Source organism: Rhinatrema bivittatum, chromosome 19, assembly GCF_901001135.1.
Source record: "Rhinatrema bivittatum chromosome 19, aRhiBiv1.1, whole genome shotgun sequence".
Taxonomy (NCBI): domain Eukaryota; kingdom Metazoa; phylum Chordata; class Amphibia; order Gymnophiona; family Rhinatrematidae; genus Rhinatrema; species Rhinatrema bivittatum.
In genome coordinates this window covers 5442705-5465407 of record NC_042633.1, presented here as the reverse complement: position 1 = coordinate 5465407, position 22703 = coordinate 5442705, and the positions used below count along the sequence as shown (strand labels likewise).

The window sequence follows — 22703 nt, the reverse complement described above, 5'->3', positions numbered from 1 at the left end:
ATCCTTTACTCATGGAAATGTGTTTTAGTTTTGCCCACTTAGTACATCTCTTAGTATCTTCAGCACCACCCTTTGGTAGACCTCTAAGTAGTAATATGGATATTAACGATGTAGATGATGGAAACTTTTCTTTCTAGATCAGCTATGGAGCGCAGAAGTCAATACTAAGTGATAAATTCCAGTTTCCATCCTTTCTACGCACCTACCCTGAAGGCACTCTGCATCCCCATTCCATTGTTCAACTGCTCCGACACTTCAATTGGACATGGGTGGGGATACTGACCTCTAATGTGGATACTACCAGCCTGCCCAGCCAGAAGATAAGGCAGGAGGTGGTGGATAATGGTGGCTGTGTGGCCTTCTTCGAGAAGGTTGATGATCGCTACACTAGAGAGAGATTGTTGAGAGTGGCAGATGTGATTCATCAGTCCTCAGCAAATGTGATTGTGTGCAACTGTTATGAAATGCACATCAAGCCTATCCTGGAGATCCTTTATTTTCGCAATGTCACTGCTAGAGTTTGGGTCTTCTCATCAGGGTGGGCATTCAACCCACAACTGTTCACCAGAGAGTCATGGAGGCTACTAAATGGCAGCCTAGTTTTCACCGCTTACACTAGTGTCCTCCCCCATTTCACTGATTTCCTTTACCACATTGGACATTCTGCATTCCCATTGGACACTCTCACTAAGCTCTTCTGGGAAAAGGCCTTTGGGTGTCAATGGGAGGAACAGAACAAGTCGCAGATGGTGACTGGAAAAGAGCTCATCCCATGCTCGGGTGACGAGGACCTCAAAGCAGTGGTCCCAGTGCTCTTTCAGTTGGATGATTTAAGTGGTTCCTATCATGTTTACCTGGCTGTTTACGCTTATGCATATACCCTGCACAACATGATTTTGGATGGAGCCAAGGAAGATGTGTTTGGAATCCAAACCAACATTCAGAATATCAAACCATGGCAGGTATTGGTATTAATAATTGTGTTTTTCTGTTTAGTTTTAATATGCAAACAGGATCTCAGTGTTATTTTGTTTATAACTTTGGAAATATGTATGCAGCCATCAGATAGCACATTCATGTTTTCTCCACTGCACATGAGCTTCTAAAGGCCAGGGGAGAAGGCGTAATGTTAGTATGACAATTCTCTAACTATGGGGATAATGTTCATATTAGGGATGTGAATCGTTTTAGGACGATTAAAATTATCGTCCGATAATTTTAATATCGTCTTAAACCGTTATGGAACACAATACAATAGAGATTCTAACGATTTATCGTTATAAATCATTAGAATCGTGAGCCGGCACACTAAAACCCCCTAAAACCCACCCCCGACCCTTTAAATTAAATCCCCCACCAATGACTTAAATAACCTGCGGGTCCAGCGGCGGTCCGGAACGGCAGCGGTCCGGAACGGGCTCCTGCTACTGAATCTTGTTGTCTTCAGCCGGCGCCATTTTCCAAAATGGCGCCGAAAAATGGCGGCGGCCATAGACGAACACGATTGGATGGCAGGAGGTCCTTCCGGACCCCCGCTGGACTTTTGGCAAGTCTTGTGGGGGTCAGGAGCCCCCCCCCAAGCTGGCCAAAAGTTCCTGGAGGTCCAGCGGGGGTCAGGGAGCGATTTCCCGCCGCGAATCGTTTTCGTACGGAAAATGGCGCCGGCAGGAGATCGACTGCAGGAGGTCGTTCAGCGAGGCGCCGGAACCCTCGCTGAATGACCTCCTGCAGTCGATCTCCTGCCGGCGCCATTTTCCGTACGAAAACGATTCGCGGCGGGAAATCGCTCCCTGACCCCCGCTGGACCTCCAGGAACTTTTGGCCAGCTTGGGGGGGGCCTCCTGACCCCCACAAGACTTGCCAAAAGTCCAGCGGGGGTCCGGAAGGACCTCCTGCCGTCCAATCGTGTTCGTCTATGGCCGCCGCCATTTTTCGGCGCCATTTTGGAAAATGGCGCCGGCTGAAGACAACAAGATTCAGTAGCAGGAGCCCGTTCCGGACCGCTGCCGTTCCGGACCGCCGCTGGACCCGCAGGTTATTTAAGTCATTTGGTGGGGGATTTAATTTAAAGGGTCGGGGGTGGGTTTTAGGGGGTTTTAATGTGCCGGTTTTGCGATTTTACCTTTTTTCGATTTTTCACGATATTTTACCCCCCCAAACGGCAACAATACGATTCCCTCCCCCTCCCAGCCGAAATCGATCGTTAAGACGATCGGGGACACGATTCACATCCCTAGTTCATATAGCCTGAATGACTGCAAAGTAAGTGGATGCTTTTAGCATTTGGAATGTGCACATACTGTATACTATAGAATGAGCATGAGCACTTTACACCTGCAATTTGTGCAGGCAGCTGAGGGCAAAAGGGACAACACCACGTATGTTGGAAAATTAAATATCTGCATGCTGTTTTCCTCCCCTTACGTAAACTCTCTTCCACTCCTCCCCAAATAATACCTGTTTATAGTCCAGCTGAAAGTGCACATGGCTATAGAAGCTCATATGTACTTTTACATAGGGAGAAGAGGCAATTTTCATTCAGGCAACCAACAAAAAAAGCAAACAAAAAAAAATAGATTCGACATAACAGAGTGGTGGTAACTGAATAAAAGTGAAGAAATAAACAACAGTCACAGACAGAAATATCAATATTAAAAAAACAAAAACATATTCTTGAGTAAAGCCAGGATAGGGCGATATGATAGAGACATATAAATGCTTCTGTGATATTAATGCAAAGGAGGAGGGTCTCTTTTAATGGAGGGTTTGGAAAGAGTAGTCATGACCTGAAGATGAATCAAAGGAAATATTTCTTTAAAGAAAAGTTGATGATGCATGGAACAGCCTCTCAGTGCAGGTGATGGCGACAAGGAGAGGATCTGACTTAATGAACGCATGGGACAATCACAAGGAATCTCTGGAAGGAATGGTAGGGACTGTAGAGATGAACAGATGGTGTAGATGAGTGGGCTAGATAGCACATACGGGGGTTCATATTGAACATTTAGCTGGATTTGTAAGTTATTTGGCTAAATGCTGACTTTTGAATATCTCAGCCACTTACCTGGCTAACATTTAACCTAGAGTTAAATTCCAGGGAATTCTGGGGTGTAGATAAGTTAGCTGGATAAGTTATCTGGCTAACTGGCCATGATATAGAGTAGTCCCAAAGTTAGCTGGCTATTTTTATTTGGCTAACTAAGATAATCAAGTAGATTGTTGCGGCTGCACTACTGAATATCCTTGAAGAGTTAGCTAGATAAGTTTACTCCGATAATTGCCAGGAGCTGAATGTTACTCCCATGGTCCTTTTCTGCTTATCACGTTTCTATGTTTCTAAATTAATTGGCTGCAATGACAATATTTTTTTCTCCTAATACACACTCTCTCTTCCCTTCTCTCTCCTGGGAAAGACACGACAGTTATGCAGAGGAGAGCGAATGGAACCAGGCAACCATGACCTCTGCGTAGCTGCCGTGTCTTTTAATGTGTTCGTGGTGAGACACGCTTTGTGTTACGATTCCTTTATTTTAATATTTGTCAAGATTCTGATATGAAAGCTCATCTCAAGGAGTCGTTTTTCTCAAATATTCAATCTTATGGTAGTTGTTAAGTCGCTTGAGGAACCAGCTGTTAAACAACCACCATATCAGTCATCAATATAGGCTGTATTTAGGCCTTATGTTGTGTGCACATATTTGTTGTTTTTAACTTTATTCATTTGTACGTGTCCCCTGAAGAAGCCTACCTGTGTGCTGGCAAAACTGTGGCCTATGGTTGGGAATATGTGTGATTTTTAAATGTTTGTTTGTGTACACACTAGATATATTTAAACATTGTGGATTATGTTTGTATAATATAAACTCTTTGTTATTTTGTAAATTTTGCTTAGGAACTTTTATTTCTATGCATTAGTATTGCCTTGTGCCTTCACTTTGTACCTTCCGGTTTTGTGTATCAGTATGATACATTGGACCAGATCTATGAAATCTCACAAACACAAAGAAACGAGGCAATGTTGGAGTGGGGAAAGAAAAGAATGTGCACGTATTTCATTTTCAGAACACTGCCAGAAAAACAGGTGCAAATTGTAAGGATCCAAAACCCACTGGCCACAAATTTTAAAAGCAAAAAATCTGTGGTGATTAGTTTATAGGAACACAGGGCCTGCTAACCTCCAAGCTCTCAAAGTGGGAAAAACTCTTCAACATTTTTAACCTGGGATGTTTGAAAGAAAACTGGATCATGAATGCCTAGGAAATGCATCAGTGTAAGAGAATGAATTAAAACTGTCAAATCCTTGGATGCTATTCTCAGCTTTACTAGAAGCAAACTAAAAATGTTCAGTGGGGTGTGTCACTCCCCCCCCCCCCTCCATTTACAGAGATACATAGGTCCTGACATCATGGGTTCACATATCGCTAGTTTGCACCTTTCCCCTCTAACCTCCCACTGCCTGTTTAGGGTAGCAGGAAGGGCATACACTGGGACAAGGAGAGTAGCACTCTCTCATCATGCCCTTCACCCTTGCTGCCGCTTCTGCTCTGGAAGTAGGACTATGTGAAGAGAGGTTTGCCACTTCTTCCAGTTCATCTCAAACAGGCTGATTCAGTCCTAGGTTTCCATGCATAGAAATATTATGTCGTTATTTAATATTTGTATAATACTTTCCTTAGATGTAGTCTAACCCAAAGTAGCTCACAAAACAAGAAAATGCTACAATAAATAGCAATACTTTATGAATTCAATAAATAATTATATATGTCATAAAATAATGGTAGTGTTCTGTCTACTCCCTTCCAGCGCCATCTGAAGCTAGGAGTGTCTTCGGCTTCTGCTGCTGCTGCTGATAAAGCTCCTGAAGCCACAGAAATAGTGTTGTGTTGCGTGGCTGGGTTCTTCTTCTGATTTCCAGCTTGTAACTTATCTGCATCCTCCCATGTTTGTTCATTTAAGAAACACTATTTTCTCAGAATGATTTGTTTCTCTACAGATCCACCATTGAGTCTTCCTCAAGCCCTGCCTGCTTTTGGTCATTTGATTCATCTGAATAGCATAACAGGCGGTCAATGTTGTAGACCCACATTTCTTAGGAAAATCAGAATAACTGCTCGACAGCTACTGCCGTTTGACATCTCGTCACTAAGAATTGTGTCTTTCCTGCGCATCCCCAGCTGACTCCCCACCCACCTGATGATATCATACTGGGCGACGGGCTTAAATGGGAGGCGCGCACCTCTGGCGCATGCACGGAGTGTGATAAAGGAACCTACTCTTTGTTCGCTCCTTCGTGCGTGCATTTTGTGCCCCTTACATCCTGAAAGTTGCTGTTTATGCTTTAGCCTTCTCGGTAGTCATAGCTTTTGCAGTTATCGGACAACCTATTCTAACCATCTGGGACCAAGGACATTATGGTCTTCACTCACTCCCCATTCATGTCACAAGATCTTAGTAACATCAGTTTGCAAAGTCAACAATCTACAACTTTTAACTTTTCTGTTACTAAGGCCTAATCCATAACTAAGAAGGCAACTTTAATTTATTATAGTCTCACCTCAATTAATGCGGATTGCTTCTGTATTATGGAAACCTGGCTTCATAACTACAATGTTCCCATTTTGAATCAGTGCTGTTCTGGTTCATACTCCTATATTCACAAATCCAGAGGCAGAAGCAGAGGTGGTGGTTTGGTAGTCTTTTTCAAAGGCTTTCTTAAATTTTCAAAAATTATTTCTATCCCATCTCCTTATGACATTTTTTTACTAAAATCTCATAAGATTAATATCTGTCTAATCTATTGTCTTCCAGGACTGCTTGCCCATAACTCCTCCCCCTTAAATGAATTATTGACATATCTTAACTTAGATCTATCTAAAACTATCATTTTAGAGGATTTCAATCTCCATGTTGATCAAGTCACACCTTCCAACATGTGTACGACTCTACTTAAAGGCCTTTCAGCCTGTGGATGGGAGCAACAAATATTTGGCCCCACACAGAGCTGGTGACACTATTAACTTGGTGTTTCTGAATCCTTTGACATTTGCTATTTCATGTGCAAATGTCTCAGCTTTACAGGTCCCTTGATCTGACCACTTCATTATTCATTTTACCCTTGACTCTCTCCATGGTAATTTGGTAATCCCTAACTCAAAAGTTCCCATTTGCAAAAGGATCTTTATTAATCCAATTGTCCTAAGATCAACATTTTTGCCACTTCTTGAAACCCCCTGTCAAAACTCCCTGACAAAACTGGGATTCTGTCCTACTTTCTGAATTGGCTTCCCAAAAAAAATCTTTATTAAGAAATGCTCTCATATAGCCCCTGGCCTAATTTTCGCTTCCAGGAACAAACAATTGTAAAAAAAAATGGCATTTGAATTCTACCCCTGATCATCTATTAGCATATAAAAATTAATTGTCTCTATCAGGTAGCAGTTATATCTACAAGAAAATCTTTAATATATAAAAAACCATCAGAGTCTTTTAATAACCCAAGAGAATTGTTTCACTCTGCAAAACAGCTCATCTCTCTTTCTTGGATCGCATGCTCTTCCCTCACTTATGCCAGGTAGTAATTTTGCTGAAACATTTGCATAATACTTTCCTGACAAAATTGATTCATTATGTGCATCTTTTATTCAAGATATTGGACCATTATTAATAGGACCATTTGGAACAAGTTTGATGAGGTGTCCAGACCAGAAGTTGAGATCATAATTTCCAATCTCAATTCTTCTACTAGTCCAACTAACGCTTGCCCTACAGCAATATTGAAAGTTATCCATTGGGACACTTCTGGTTTCATTACTAAATTTAATAATGCTTCTCTTTCCACTGATCTAGTCCCTGATTCGCTAAAATGTGCAACGGTCCTCCCAATCTTAAAGAAACCCTCTGCTGACCTGACTATCCTCTCAAACTATGATCCCATTTCCTCTCTTTCCTAGCTTGAAAACATCATTGAAAATGCTGTAATGCATCAGTTATCAGATTTAATGGATTCTCACTCTTTATTAGATCAATATCAATTCAGATTTTGCAAAGATTACAACACAGAAATGTTACTCCTTTCCAGCTTTGACACTGCATTCCGTGGTTTTGATAATGGTTCAGAATAGATCCTCATCTTTCTAGATATTTCGTCAGCTTTTGGTACCATTGACCACTCCATTTTACTCTCACACCTTTCCTCTCTTGGCCTTTTGGGGACTGTCTTTCTATGGTTCAGTCTGGGTGATATTCAATTTTTCTTTCCCTTTAAATCTTTCTGGGCACAAACAGAACAATTTGTGGGTCTTTGTCTTTTTTTTACATAAAGCTGGCTGTATCAAAACAAATTAACGCTTAATGTTAAGAAGTCCGAAATAATTATTCTGCCTCAATATTCAGCAAACACTCACTTTAAAGACCATCAGATTCCCATCTCTAAATCAATACAAAACCTTGGTATCATGATTGGCACCCTCTCTCTACGCATCTGCACATAAGCATGATCTGTCAATCTCCATCACATTAAATGTCTGTTAAAGCCAAATGATTTTGGTACTATCCTATAAGCCTTTCTCTTTTATAGTCTTGATTACAGTAATTCTCTGCTCATTGGTTTCCTTGCTTATGTAACTCACTCCCTTCAAATGCTTCAAAACACTGTTGCAAGGTACATCTATTAGATAACATATCACCCCAATGATCAAATCACTACATTGGCTTCCAATTTTTTTCACAAATTCAATACAAGCTTTCAGTGACTATTCATGAACAATGTTACATCACCCTGGATTGCCTCAATATTAAAAATATATCCACCACCTCGACCTGTACAAACTTTCAGCCAAGGTCTCTTAGACATTCCTTTCTTTAAGTTGGCTCATCTTGACAAGACATGCAAATTAGTCTTCTCCATTGACGGACCAACTCTTTGAAATTCCCTTCTTGTGCATGTGAGAAATCTGAAAAATCCAGCCCTATTTAAAAAGGCACCGAAAACCCGTTTATTTAAAATGGCATTTGAAGACTTGCAATAATAAGATCTTAACAAGCTCTTTGAAATGTTTCTGATTCTTTTCAATTTTAGTGGTTGTTTTACTATTTTATTCTGTTTTACTTGTTATTACATTGATATTATGTATGTGCATTGTACCCCGCTCTGAACTGTGGAAGGGCTGGTAGCAAATCTTTCAAATAAAAAAAATAGATAGATAAATAAATAACTCTTTGAAATGTGGCAAAACCATCACTAGATCAGTGTGTTATCTGAGAAAGAGGCAACACTATATTGAGGGTGGAGTAGGGGAGAGACGTGGAGGTGTGAAGCTATCTACATAATCATTTAATGCCTTTCCATAATCAATGCAATTGATAGGTCCTCCATTATCTCTGGGATGTGCATTTTACAACAGAGTCTGGAGAAGACATCTATTTTGATAAGAATGGAGATGTGCCAACTGTCTTTGACATCATGAATATTCAGATATACCCAGATGACACCACCAGACTGGTAAAAGTGGGTAGATACGATGCCAGGGAATCCCCAGCACTGGAAATCATTATCAACGTTAGTGCCATCTTATGGAATGAAAAGTATAACCAGGTGAGAAATAAAGGCTTTGGGATTAATTTCAGAATCAGATAAAAGTAGAGGTGAACAAAGTGCAAAAGTCCTGCAAATAGATTAGCTTACATAACTTTGAAAGATGAATGTTTTTGTCAAAGATGTTATTTTATACATATTTATTGTATTTTATATTTTATTGTAATGACTAGCGGTACCCCGCCACGCGTTGCAGTGGCAGAGTCAGGTTCTTTTCCCTCCCTCCCCCTTCCCCTTGCTCATTTACCTCAGTCACTCATCCTCCTCCCCCTTGGTCACTCACCCCCTCTTCCCTCCCCTGTCCCCACTCCAACTCTCTCCCCTCACACTCACCTCCCCCCTCATTCTCCCTCCCCTCACTGTCACCTCCCCCCCACCTACTGCCTACTCTGCAGATCAGAAAACTTTTGTCTTTCTATTTCTGTGGAAACCCCCACCCCAAACCCCCCCAATCCCAACCCTTTAAATCAAATAATAACCCCCCCCCCCCCTCCTGCCCCCCCCCCCCAAGACCTGGGAAATTAAAATTGTTGGTGCTACATGTGGTCTGTCCCCGGGTGTCTGTGCGCGTTATGTAGTCAAATAGGGGAGTGCCTAACCAAATGTGCACTCCCAAATTTCTTTTGTGGTCTGGGGAGGGTTATTTTGGTGCGTTCCCGAGATCGTGCAAGTTTAGTGTATGTATTTGTGTGTGAACTTCCCCCTTCCTCCAAAAAACAACCCTATGAGAAACGTTCTCTTAAACTAACCACCCCACACTCTATTGCCCCCCTCCCCCAGTCCTACGAAAAACAGTAGCCCACACCCCTGCCCCCCCCCAGAGTTGCCGAATGAATGAAACCTGCCCCCCCATGTGACCCCTCCCCAAGATGTTTGCAATAAATTCATTACCACCCCCCACCCTCCAAACCCCCCCGAGACCTGATAAAAATGTCAGTCGGTGGAGCGGGCGTTCAGGAGCGGTCCGGGAGCGATGTATTGGCGTTGGTCCATTGGCTGCGAGCACTGAAAAGGGTCCGACGGCCCTTTGCCCTTACTATGTCAGTGGGGTGGAGCAATGGCAGCGGTAGGTCCTCTGACATAGTAAGGGCAAAGGGCCGCCAGCTGCCAGTCCTGAAAATGGTGCCGAGGGGACCTCGCCCTTACTATGTCACATGGGCTACTCCACCATTGGTGTCCCCAAGTGGCATAGTAAGGGAAAGGGCCATCGGCGCCATGTTGATTGCTGGCAGCCGAGGGCCGTAGTGCAGGAGATGTGTCCCGGACCGGTCCCGGCTCCCCGCTGGAGCCTCCCGGACTTCTGTCAGGTTTTGTGTGTGTTGTGAGGGCCTGGGAAGTAAATAAATTTGGCATGTGTGTGGGGGGCGTGAGGAGGGTGGTGGGTGTATTTTATCTGTAAAGGAAATAGTTATCTTCCGGCGAAAAAAGTGCGCAAATGTGTTAAAATGGAACTGAAACGTGGACCTGGACTGGCAAAATGATTAGTGTAGCGTGTGTTAGTGTAAGGTGTAACAGATGGCGCTTACGTCCAGCAGATGTCGCTGTTTTCTGGAAAACATTTGTAAACCTATTTTATCTGTCACAGGTGTGACAAATATGTAATGTAAGTACAGGAGAACCTTCCCGTAAGCGAAAGGAAGGTTGTGTCCAAATTTGAAAGCAATCAGTTCAGTGGTTTCTGAGATTAGCGATTTTGTCCAAACTATTTAACATTTTTATTTATATAGATATATGACTTTCTGACATTTTAAGGCTTGCATGTGTCATAAGCTGCTTTGGGCAGTCCTTTCATATTAAAAAGGTGAGTAATAAGTATAACTAGAAATAGAAAAAGGCTTTTGTTTCATGCAGCTTCAGATAGAGGGGAATAGTTTAGAAAATGGTCCTTCCATGGTATAAATAACGTAGAAATGTCAGGCCTGTGTGAGTGGAGTGGCTGCTGAATATCTAGGACAATTAAGCAAGATAAGTTTATCCAGTTAACATGTTCAGACAGATAGCAGCTGAATATTGCCCTCATAATGTTTTTATTCCAGTTGCAGTCTCCACCACCTTAAATAAATCTGTGAGGTCAATTTTAAAATGAGCACACGTGTACGCATTTACATGCGTATGTTTTAAAATGCACCAACTGCACACAAGTATGCTCCTAATGTTAAGAGATTACTCGAACCCAGCTATCGCACGACTGTCTTCAATAGGACCTTGTCAGCTTTTACGTGCGTATGCCATTGAATTTTAAATCCTGCTCGCGCAAGGCACATTCCCAGTTTTCCAATGAGCCCACCAGTTTGTCCAGTTAATAGTGAGGTCTTTCAGACCCTGCTGGTTCTTCATCCTCCACGCTGCCCAGCTGAACCGGACCCCTCCCCCTGTCCTATAAACGCTAAAACGTGAGATCTGCAGACTTGCTCCACATCAGGAGCAGCGGTAAAGTGACGCGGGTATCTAGTGCACGCGCTCTCGTTTTGTTTTCCAGATTCGGAGTTACGTGTGAAAGTCATGTCCCCGCCTAGGAATGCCTATGCCGGCCCCTTTTCCACCCCCTTATTCCTCACATGCACATGGGTACATATGCACGCATTTTGCAGCTTTTTAAAATACGTGTTACTCGAACGTGGCCCACATACGTGTGCGATACTTTTCAAATCGACCTGTGAGAATTCAGTAATTTATGGAAGAGCTCACTACAAAAGCTTCTCCTGGTTGTGTGTCTGAGAACGGTGCGTACACTCTCAGAAAAATAGCAATGAAAAGTGCTCAGCAGAGAATATTCCAAACCATCTACTTATCTCCCGCTGCCCAGTGAAGCAGGGATATCGACTGTTAAAATCCCTGCAGGGGACAACAGGCTGAATTATCGAGGGTCACAGGCAGTACCTTCTTCTGTCTTGCTCTATCGCTCTTTAATGGTCCTGAAAAGCTCAGGCAGACTTGAAATCTTTGCCCTTTTCACTTTCCCATTGATCAAATTCTCTCCTGCACTCCTATTGGTTGTTAGTCATGTGATCAGGGCCACACTACAGTTCCAAATGGAAATGACAGGCTGTGGCAGCCATATTGAGAAGGCCTGCAGACATCTCAGAAGACACATGTCAACAGTTGCCATGAATGTACGGGACTGCGTAAAGAACAAGATATAAGGGACCTACACACACATGGTGCAATGTTCGAATAGAGATGGTGGAAAACAAAGGGTTAACAGGACTAAAAAAAAAAAATGCTTGTTTCATGCATAGGTGATCCATAGAGGTAGTGGAAGTGAGGGGAAAGCCAGATACCAAATAATCTGTGGTATTGCTGTGGAAAGGCAGAAAGGGCAGACTACAATAGCAGATAATGATAGAACCTAGATACATAAGTTGGCTAATTCTTTTATAATTCACAGACGCCTCGCACTGTCTGCAGTGAGAGCTGCCTTGTTGGATACAGGAAATCTTCCAGAATGGGGCAGCCCGCCTGCTGTTTCGACTGCGTCCCCTGTTCCATTGGAGAAATAGCCAATGAAACGGGTGAGCCACTTCTGGTGATTCTGTGAATCTACTTAGCACTTTTTTAACTTCCCAATCCTACGATGTAAGGCTTATTATAGAAGGGTTTGGCGGATCCATGTGGGTTCTGTAATTGTCCTAAGAGCCAGTCCTGGTTTTATCCCATTTCATGCTGGGTCTTGTAGATCACGTTTCTACAAGCAAGGCACAAAGATGCAAGGTCCATATTTATAAGGGCTGAATGGGTTGGTGCCTTATCTTTTGACTGATGATTTAAATCATTATATCCCAGGTAGATCTTTTTGCTCCTCACAAGCATCATTGCTCTGTATTCCAGGGCTAAGAGATTCGCAGCAAGATAAACGAAGACAAATCTTTGTTACCTGTTGCACCTTGACTCTGAAATGTTCTTCCAAGGGAAATTAGAGCAAAGGAGGTTCATCATTGGTTTAGAAAACAGGTTAAAATATGGCTGTTTGGTTCAGAGTTTGATAAAACCTGAGAACAATATCTGGGTGTGCCATGTAAGCAATTACTGAGGCTTACTTTAACAGGGCAGTACATGGATATTTTGATTTTAGTGGTTTGGCTTTCTCTCTCTCATGCATATTCATTGTGGATATCCTGGCTTGTTAAGTGCACTGTCAGGAGAGGATTGAGAAACACTGTTTTACATGTGTGTCAGGTTTCACTAGAGCCCTCTGGTGGCACAGAAGGCAGGACATCACTTTCTTATTTAAGCACACTCCCAATTTAAGGCCCAGCATAGACAGTCCTAACACCCAAACTTCACCATAGAGAGCTTAGGGGTACATTTTATAAAGTGCACGCGCGCATCCATGTGCGTGCGGTTTCCAATGTGTGCAAACTCTGCACGGTGACGCATTTGGGCCTTCTCCAGTCTGCTCCTACCCCCCTACTTAAACTTCCTCCCTCTTCCCCTGTCCTGACCACCCCCTATCTGACCCCACCTATCTTTCTTTTTTTTTGTATGACAACTTACCAAGCTGAAGTAAGTTGCAAGTGCCGGCTGGCTGCCGGCACAAGAGTCTTCGGGAAAGCGTTTAAAAGTGCTGTCTCAGCCTGCCCCTGGCCCCGCCCCTCCCTGCCCAAACCCTGCTGTCCCAGCCCACCCATTTGAAGAGGACCAGCACTTGCGTACATACCGGTGTTTACGTGCATGGCCGGGCCTCTTTGAAAATTCACACAGCGCCCGCAAGTCCCAGCCAGACATGTAAACCCCGGATTTTACGTGCTCAGGCCTTTTAAAATCCGGCCATTAGGTTGTAGGCCCTACACAATTTTGGCAGCCCTCTGGAACCTTGTACAGTTATAGCACAGATAGAGATATTGCATTTGACCAATGTTTCTCTACCTTTTCAGATACAACTAAATGTTGGAAGTGCCCAGAAGACCAATGGCCCAATGAAAGTCGAGACAAGTGCCTACCCAAAGTTATCGAGTTCCTGTCCTATGAGGAGCCCCTGGGAGCGTCCTTGGCTGCTACTGCCATTATCCTGTCTTTGGTTACAGTCCTTATCCTTTTTGTTTTCTGCCGGTTCCAAGACACACCAATTGTGAGGGCCAACAACCGGGACCTCAGTTACTTCCTCCTCTGTACCCTCACACTGTGCTTCCTCTGCTCCCTAACATTTGTCGGCTTTCCCATAAATCTCACCTGCATGATTCGTCAACCTGCCTTTGGCCTCATCTTCACTGTCAGTGTCTCTTGCATATTGGCAAAAACTGTAACTGTGGTCATTGCATTCAAAGCAGTGAACCCACGCAATCAGCTCCGAAAATGGGTTGGGCCAAAGATACCCAACCTTCTTGTTATTTGTTGCTCCCTGGTCCAATTAGCTATCTGCACTTATTGGATTTTTAGTCATCCTTCCTTTCCTGAGTACAACACCAGATCTGAAAGTGGGAAGATAATTGCTGAGTGCAATGATGGGATGACCATACTCTTCTACTGCATGCTGGGATATATGGGCTTCCTGGCCAGTATTAGCTTCTTGGTGGCCTTTTTGGCTAGGTCATTACCTGACAGCTTCAATGAGGCCAAGTTTATCACTTTCAGCATGCTGGTCTTTGTGAGCGTCTGGCTGTCTTTCATTCCCACTTACCTCAGCACGCAGGGGAAGTACATGGTGGCAGTGGAGATCTTTGCCATTCTGTCCTCCGGAGCAGGCTTACTCTTTCTAATCTTTTTCCCCAAATGCTACATTATTCTCCTCCGGCCAGAGATGAACACCAAGGAACATGTAGTAGGAAAAAATACAATGAAAAGAGAGTGACTCTATGTTATAATAATCCAAAATGCAGTATGAGAGACAAGGATCTAAAAGGAACTGAGTCAAAGACAAAATTATAAATATAAAAGTGTTAGCAATCCAGACAGTGCAAGGAAGAGTATATCCAACACGCAGTCTAATCTATCATCCACCTTTAAAGCAGGCTAGATTTATTAATAGAAAATCCTTACTTCAAATAAACCACTTCACAGCCATATAAAAAATTATTTTTCTGAAATTTTCTGAAATTTTTTGTGATGCAGTCAAAACACATTGGGGTAGATTTTAAAAGAAGTGTGCGCGCTACCTGGCTACCCCTCTACATTGGAACCCAGGCATCCTTCTCCCCTTCAGCATTTCTAGACACACTTTCCATGAGCAGACACCAGTACTCTATCCCCCTCCAGTTCAATCACAGTTCTCTTTGACCCCAGAACAGTCAGCCCATCCCAGGACACCCTCCCTTTCCTCCCCCCAGTCTGAGCCCAGCTCTCTCCAAACCTCTTCCACAACCCAGCCCAACACTGACCAACTCCCTCTCCCAAGGATTATCTTAGCACATTCCAATTCTTCTCTAGCCAGTAAGGATTAGCCTTAACTAGGCGGGACAACCTAAGACAGGCAATATGCGACGCAGATAGGTGTGAAGGGTTCCTAGCTGTCACCCTTCAAAGGGGGAAATGTAGAAAAGTGAATTGCATATATCCTGCACATGTATCTCTAGCACTATGAAGCACTATGATAATTAAGCTTATCAGAGAATCAGCCAGCACAGATGACATCATTCCTGGGAGGATGGAACTAACTTTGGCTTATTCTCTACTACTGATAACAAGAGGCTCCGGCCCATAGTGAGAGCACACACACATACATGCTAAACATTTATTGATTGGCTATTAAAGGTAATGGGTGTGGATTATGCAGATGTCTGGTATCAGCGGACCCAAAACCCTTATAATGCTGAGCATGCACGTCAGATCTTTGAGCAAGCTTAGAATCATTTTCCACTTGTTTTGTGTTGCTTCTCCATGGAGGAACTAATGCTATCCTCCATTAATAAATCTTTTAAACTATTTGAAGCTGGTATTTATTTAGTTAATTAGTCATAGGTTGCCATTTTTAACATGACTCATGACTAAACAATCATGATGCCCTATGGGATTCTGCACACCTATGTCAATTGAACCAAAAAGTTCATGAAGTGCTGTCTGCAGCTCCACTAACCTCTGCAGCATCATATAGGTAGAATTCCACCGGGTGGCAATGTCTTGAAGGAGACATTTGTGAGGCATCACCAAATCAGTCTGCTTTTGTTGGAGAACCTGCCCCGCCTTCACACTTCTGTGGAAGTGCGCTGCTATGTTCCTGCACTTGTGTATTAACGTATGCAGGTATTCATTCTCTTGGTGATTGGACACCAACCCCAGAGCTGACTTCACTACCAGGTGCAGAGTGTGGTCAAAACATCGGATGTTCTGAAAGCCCCTGTCACATATTGCCTTTTCCATGTTTGCACTATTGTCTGTGACAAAGAACCCTGCCTGAGGATTCCTGTCTTGCTGCTGTAGTTGCCAGCCCTCCAGCATCTGTCTGATGCATGCTAGAATATTGGTTGCGGTATGGGCCTCATCCGTCAGGTGGGTGTGCAGTAAATCCTACGTCCACCCTGATACTTATTCACTAATAGAAATGCTGCCTGCCCCTGCCTCAGCCAGGTCCCACCAGTGTTCTGTCAGGGAGAGGTAAGAGTGTGCAGCATTTATGGCGGTCCAGATATTGCAGGTGAAATGCACACTCCCCTGTGCCTTATCTAGCAGTGCTTGGATGCAACTGTGATACTGCTTGTACAGGCTGGGGATGACCTTTCTGCTAAATGTGGTTCTGGAGGGGACTTTGTAATTTGGAACTACGACCTTCAGAAAATGCTTGAAACCCACATTCTCCACTATCTGCAAGGGCTGGTCATCAAGTGCAATCATTTCCCCAATGCTCCTGGTTACAACTTTTGAGGCTGCCTGCCTCCTACCCCAGGATAGTGTTACTGCACACCACCCCATTTTCTTCATGGTGGGTTGTCACTTCTGCCACATGGCAGGGGGCTGCTGGCCTGCCACCTGACTGCTAGAAGGGGATGAGGGTGTGGGATGACTCTTCTCCTTTTCAACTACTTTACGCTGCCTGGGAAAAGGGGTTCCCTGACTGGTACTGCCACCATCCCCAGATGGCAGTAATGCTGTTGGGTGTTGCCTCTTCATATGATGCTTCATGCCAAAATTAGATAGATGTCCCATTTGCTTGTCTCTGCAAATAGCCCTGCCACAGTAATTACACCGAGCAAAATGCAGGTCCTCCATCACTTTAAAGTGGCTCCAGATCGCAGATGTCTTTCGTGATCCCTTTTCTATAGCCTTCGGGGTAGATGCTGGCACTGGAGCTGAAGTAGTGGGTGCTCCCTGAGAAGCAATGCCAGGGGCATCAGTCTCACTCTGTGCCTGCACTGACTGCTCTTCCTCCTCCTCATTATCAGTTTCATCTATCCCCTGCAGCTGTGAAGTGGTGGCTAAGACAGGACTAACAAATCCTCCTAAACCTTTGCCAGCTATTACGTCTTCCATTTCTGATGATGAGAATCCCACACAAGATGATTCTTCATCAGAATCAGAAGCAAACAGTGCCTGCACTACATTGTCAATGCTAAGTTGAATCTGCTGTCGCACTGCTGCTTTTGGGTGTCACCATTTTGTCTTGCATAACAGCCTCCCCTTCCCTCACCTCCAAAACTACAGGGTCAGAAACAGGTGGAGGCGATGCATCGTCTTTATATTTCATTTTTTTCCGGATGGAACTGCCTGCCCCTCCAGAGATGTTAGATTGGAACAGGTCCCTTTTTAACTTTAATGGGGGAGTGCCACTCCCTTTTGAGGTGTCTCCTCTCCCAGTCCCAATCACTCGACCACGTCTAGCTTTCCCTGACATTATGGATTTAATGTCACTGCCTACTAGGTATTTCAATTAAAAGAATTATTTCCTAAAGAGGCCCACTGGGGATTTGCCTTCAGAGAGAACCGCTGTCCCAATATGCGAGATTCTGCAAATCTGGCTGTCCATAGGCACAGTGCCTTGATGTGTGCACTAATGTAATGTATGTGCACACAAAAAAGTTGTAACTACAAAAGAGGCCTCCTGGGGATTTGCCTTTAGAGACCACCACTGTCCCAGTATGCGTGAGTCTGCAAAACTGGCTGCAGTGCCCACAGATATAGTGCCTTGATGTGTGCACTAATGTAATGTATATGCACACAACAAAGTTGTAACTACAAAAGAGGCCTCCTGGGGATTTGGCTTCTGAGGCCACCGCTGTCCCAATATGCGTGATTCTGCAAAACTGGCTGCCCACAGGCACAGTGCCTTGATGTGTGCACTAATGTAATGTATGTGCACACAACAAAGTTGTAACTACAAAACTATAAAGCTACCCAGTGCCCACTGTTACTGATGCCCAGTGCACTGCCTTCTTGGATTGAAAGAGCACAGAGAGACAGTGAGTTCAATAAAAAAAAAAAAAAAAAGACTGCAGTTATGCCAGTTAACAAAAACCCTGGCTTGGCACAGCAGCAAAATTGATGAAATATGTTTCAATGGCAATTCTATCAAACTAGCTAGAAATTAAATATATCTCCCACCCACAACACCAAAATGCTGCTTCCAACCTACCCCACGGGGTAAAATATGCAGCAAAATGCCACTGCTAGTGCTAGCAGCTTCTCTCAGTGGCACAGACAGAAAGACCCTCTCAACTCTCTGATCAATTAAAAAAAGTGCGGACAAAAAATAACAGGGCTAGCTAGCACTGCAGCCAAATCAAACAAATATCTTTTTCTATCGAAGTAGCTAGCAATTGAATACAGATTTGATACACTCAGACTAGCTCTGAGTTCAGCCACCTTCCCATACCATCCCTGCCAAGAAAGTGCGTGGCACGCCGCGTGCTTCACTTATAAATAGTGCTGCGTCATCAGGAACAGCATCACAGAGCACTGAGTGTGAGCGGCAATTGGCTGCATTACAAAAAATGCTTAGCTCTGAAAGTTTGCATTCTGGTCTCCTTGCCAACCTGTCTGACCGGGCTGTGTGACAGGGCTGTGAGGTCATTTATGACTCACAGGAAAGGGCTGGCTTTTGCTATCTCCTATTTCAAACGGCCGCTAAGAAATGATTATGAGCCAAAAGAATTATATGTTTGTATTTGTGGGGGATCGCGATCCGTTTCACGAAGCCACGAATGCAACGGATAGGGACGTATATGTTGCGGATTGCCAATACGTTGCAATCGAAATCACATCTACTATATTTAGAACATATCTGGTTAGGGTTAACATCATCTGGGTGGTGATACCCAGATAACTTTAGCTGAGTATTCTCATTGTAAGACTTGTCCAGCTGAATATCTGTCTCAAGTTATCCAGATCAATTTAGCCGGCTACCTTGTCTTCTCACCTCTTTTCTGAATAGTGACCTTCAAAAGGTTAATCCTCCAATTTCTAAAATGGAAGGGGAATGTAAAAGAATCTGAAATTAAAACAAAATACTGTTCTTCCTCCTTCATTGTACCAGGGGAGACATCAGGCTGTGATTATCATCAGGACCCGTTATTACAGGTCACACACCTACTCATCATATAATGAGTGCTGGAAGGCACCTGACTACCACCTTGTTTAATTGCATCTCTAGAATTACAGGAGTCAGTGAAACAACCTCCAGGCAGAGAAGATATAAACCTTGTCCTCTGGTGCAATTATTCACCTGTGACAATCTGGCCTCTTCTCTTTACATTTTAATCTCTGTTGTATGTGTGTTTCCTTGTTATTTTCTTTCTATATCTCAGTCTCTGTATTGAAAATTATATGCTTATTTCTTGGTTTCTAATCTCCTGATTTCAATTTATGTTTTTGAACTTTCAATGATTATTTTCTTGTCTCACTGTTTCATCTTTCTTTGGTCATTTTTCTGCTGTTTTCGCTCTAGTTCTCTTTTTGCATCTTTGATCTCTTTTTGCCTATACTCCACTTGGTTTTATGTTTCTTTTTACTTTCCATTTCTCTCTTCTGTGCTTCCCATGCTGTGATGATGAATCTAGAGGCTTTGTGATAGAGAGTGAGAAAATGAGACTTTTTGCATGCTTGACTCTCTTGCTGCTTGCTGTTCCCATGACGGAAGCGATAAAACCAGGATGTAAGCTGGAGCTCCGGGAGATGGCTCCCTTCTCTCTGGATGGAGACTTTGTCATAGGGGTGATAGCTGGATCTCACATTGGTGTTGTTTACCCCATCCTTGACTTCAGAGATACTCCTCAGCCAGCACGTTGTACAAAGTAAGACATACTGTTTGGGAATACTATTCTGTTAGTGACATTTCTAACCAGGATAAAGACCTGGCTCTATTAATTGGTAATAAATTGGATTCAAAGACACAAAGCCAAGTAGAACACATGTTGGTATGAATATCTCTAGATTACTTTTAGTTTAGTTGTGTTTGGAACACTAGATATGGCCAATATTTAACACAATGAGAATTTCTTGCTCATAATTTATGATTTCCTTACAATAAAATTCCCAAAATTGGTACACTGGATATCTGTTGCCTATCCATTATATTGATTGTGTAAAATATCTAACAAATTCATCAATACCTCAGTGGAAAGAAAGAACCAAAAGAATGAGATAATGGCATGTTGTCTAAGTTGGGAAGTGGTTGCCTGCTAAAATATGCAGAATTGTGTAGTTGGGGGGGGGGGGGGGGGGGAGTACAGAAATCAAAGGGAGCTTTATGCAGTGTGGTATAAGATACTGATTTCCATCAGGCAGGATAGCGACTGCGGGGTGATAATGTGAGGATTTCAAGGTAGTTTAAATGTTGCAATAGGGCAGCAGCCAGATCTGGAAGGATGTTAGGATGCTTAAAGAGAGGCAGATCTAGTAGAAAAAGGGGCAGATTTTCAAAGCGGAACGTGCGTAAGATACGCGTGTAACCCCCGAAAAGCTGTCCCTTCCACCCCCTACACAAGCCAAGACTATGTTGCATAGGCTCGGTGGCGCGGGCAAGCCCCGGGACGCTTGTAAGTCCCGGGGCTTTCCTGGGCGGGCGTGTCACGGCAGGCGCGTCATCGGGGGGCGTTCCGAGGTGGGGCTGCGGGTGTGGTTCCAGCCCAAGGGCGTTCCGGGGGCGTGGACGCGGCCTCCGGACCAGCCCCCGGACCGGAACATGGCGCGCCGGTGCGCGCAAGTTACTCCTGCCTCGGGCAGGTGTAACTTTTGAAATAAAGGTGGGGGGGGGGATTAGTTAATGCCGGGGGGCAGGTTAGTTAGGGGAAGTAAAGGGAAGGTGGGGGGCACCGGAAAGAAAGTTCCCTCCGAGGCCGCTCCAATTTCGGAGCGGCCTCGGAGGGAACGGAGGCAGGCTGCATGGCTTGGCGCATGCAGGCTGCTGATTTTGCACAGCCTTGCGCGTGCTGACCCCGGATTTTAAAAGATACGCGTGCCGGATGCGCGTACTTTTTAAAAATCTGCCCCAAAGTGAGGCAGTTTTGCCATTGTACAAGTAATTGGTGAGCTCTCACCTAGAGAACTGTGTGTCCATTTCTGAAGGCCATACTTTCAAAATGATATGAGTTGATGTGATCCAGAGAAGGCTATTACAATTATAAATGTCTGCATCAAAATCTATGAAACGTATTTACTTATTTAATTGAAAAGAGTTATAGCCCATTCGCTCCTAATTTTGTGGTGGCTTACAAGAAGTAAACTCATAAAGTCAAAACATACAGACTTCTATGTGACTCAGCCAGAGAGTTTGCCATATATTCACAAAAACAAGTACTAATCAGCCAAATAAATCTAGTCCACTGTTTGAAAAATATCCGAAGACTAAAGGACTTAAGTATGTATGCTCTACAGAAGAGACCTCTGAGACTTTTTATTGATGATGTTCTGTTATTGTGCAATGGCACTGAGAAACAGTTGTTGGGTTTTCATCAATGGTTAACCAGAAACATAGAAATGATGGCAGAAAAGGACCAAATGGTCCATCCAGGCTGCCCAGCAAGCTTATGGTGGCATCAAAAGTATCAGGATTATTGGTTAAGGGTAGTAACAGCCACATCAGCAATTACCCCACTCCTACTTTTTTTCACAGACCTTAAAATTTAGTGCCCTTGTTGGTTGCTGTCTGCGTTCGATTTCCCCTCCATTTTTCCCCGCTACCGTTAAAGCAAAGAGTAATATTGGAGCAGAGGGCAATAATGGAGTTGCATCAACAACATGAAGACCTATTGGTTAAGGGTAGCAACCGCCACACAGCAAGTTACCCCCATGCACTTCCCTCTTCATTTCCATCCTTTAGTCCCTAGGGATCTACAATGTTTATCCCATGCCCCTTTGAAATTTTTCACTGTTATTGTCTTCACTACGTCTTCCAGAAGGGCATTCTAGGCATCCACCACCCTCTCTGTGAAGAAATATTTCCTGATGCTGTTTCTGAGTCTTCCTCCCTGGAGTTTCATTTTGTGATCCCTAGTTCTACTAATTTCTTTCCAACGGAGAAGGTTTGTGATTGTGCATCATTAAGACCTTTCGGGTATCTGAAGATCTGTATCATATCCCCCCTGCACCTCCTCTATTCCAGGGTATTCATATTTAGATCCTTCAACCTCTCCTCCTAAGTCATTTGATGGAGACCCCCCATCATTTTTGTCGCCCTTCTCTGGATTGCCTCCATCCTGTCTCTGCCCCTTTTGAGATATGGTCTCCAGAACTAAACACAATAGTCCAGGTGAGGCCTCACCAAGGACCTGCACAAGGGCATTATCACCTCCTTTTTCTTTCTGGTTATTCCTCTCTCTATGCAGCCCAGCATTCTGCTGGCTCTAGCTATCACTAAAAAGGTGGTAAAGAGAGTCTTTTGAAGCAGAGAGCAGTTGAGCATGCTCTTGAAATGCTGCCAGCATTGGGTTGTCGGTTGAGTTTCTTGCCTACAAAAGAGCTAAATAGCTTTGAATATAATGAAATGAATATAATGAAATGAGAGATAAAAATATTTAAAAAAATTGGACTTTAACAGATACAGTTCCTATAATGATAATGTTTCCCCACAGTGGTTCCGGCTGTTGAGTTCTAATTATTTGAGGAATTGTGTTTATCAATTCAAAATAAGACTTTGTTTGCTGGTATTTTTATTGCTAATTTCAGTGGTTACAGCTTGTCCTCTGTGTGGTACAAACATATTCAGAGGCATTAAGCCAGTTAACTCACAAATTATCTAGCTAAATGC

At 43.6% G+C, this 22703-nt stretch overlaps 1 protein-coding gene across 1 annotated transcript in view; it reads left to right on the top strand.

Annotated features, from left to right (window-relative positions):
• Nucleotides 1–14381, top strand: part of LOC115081086 (vomeronasal type-2 receptor 26-like) — a 32082-nt gene extending 17701 nt beyond the window's left edge. The window contains exons 2-5 of the mRNA XM_029585597.1: nt 138–962; nt 8366–8593; nt 11982–12105; nt 13468–14381. Coding sequence (XP_029441457.1) covers nt 138–962; nt 8366–8593; nt 11982–12105; nt 13468–14381 — 2091 coding nt within the window. The remainder of the gene's footprint in view (nt 1–137; nt 963–8365; nt 8594–11981; nt 12106–13467) is intronic.
• Nucleotides 14382–22703: the final 8322 nt, after the last annotated feature.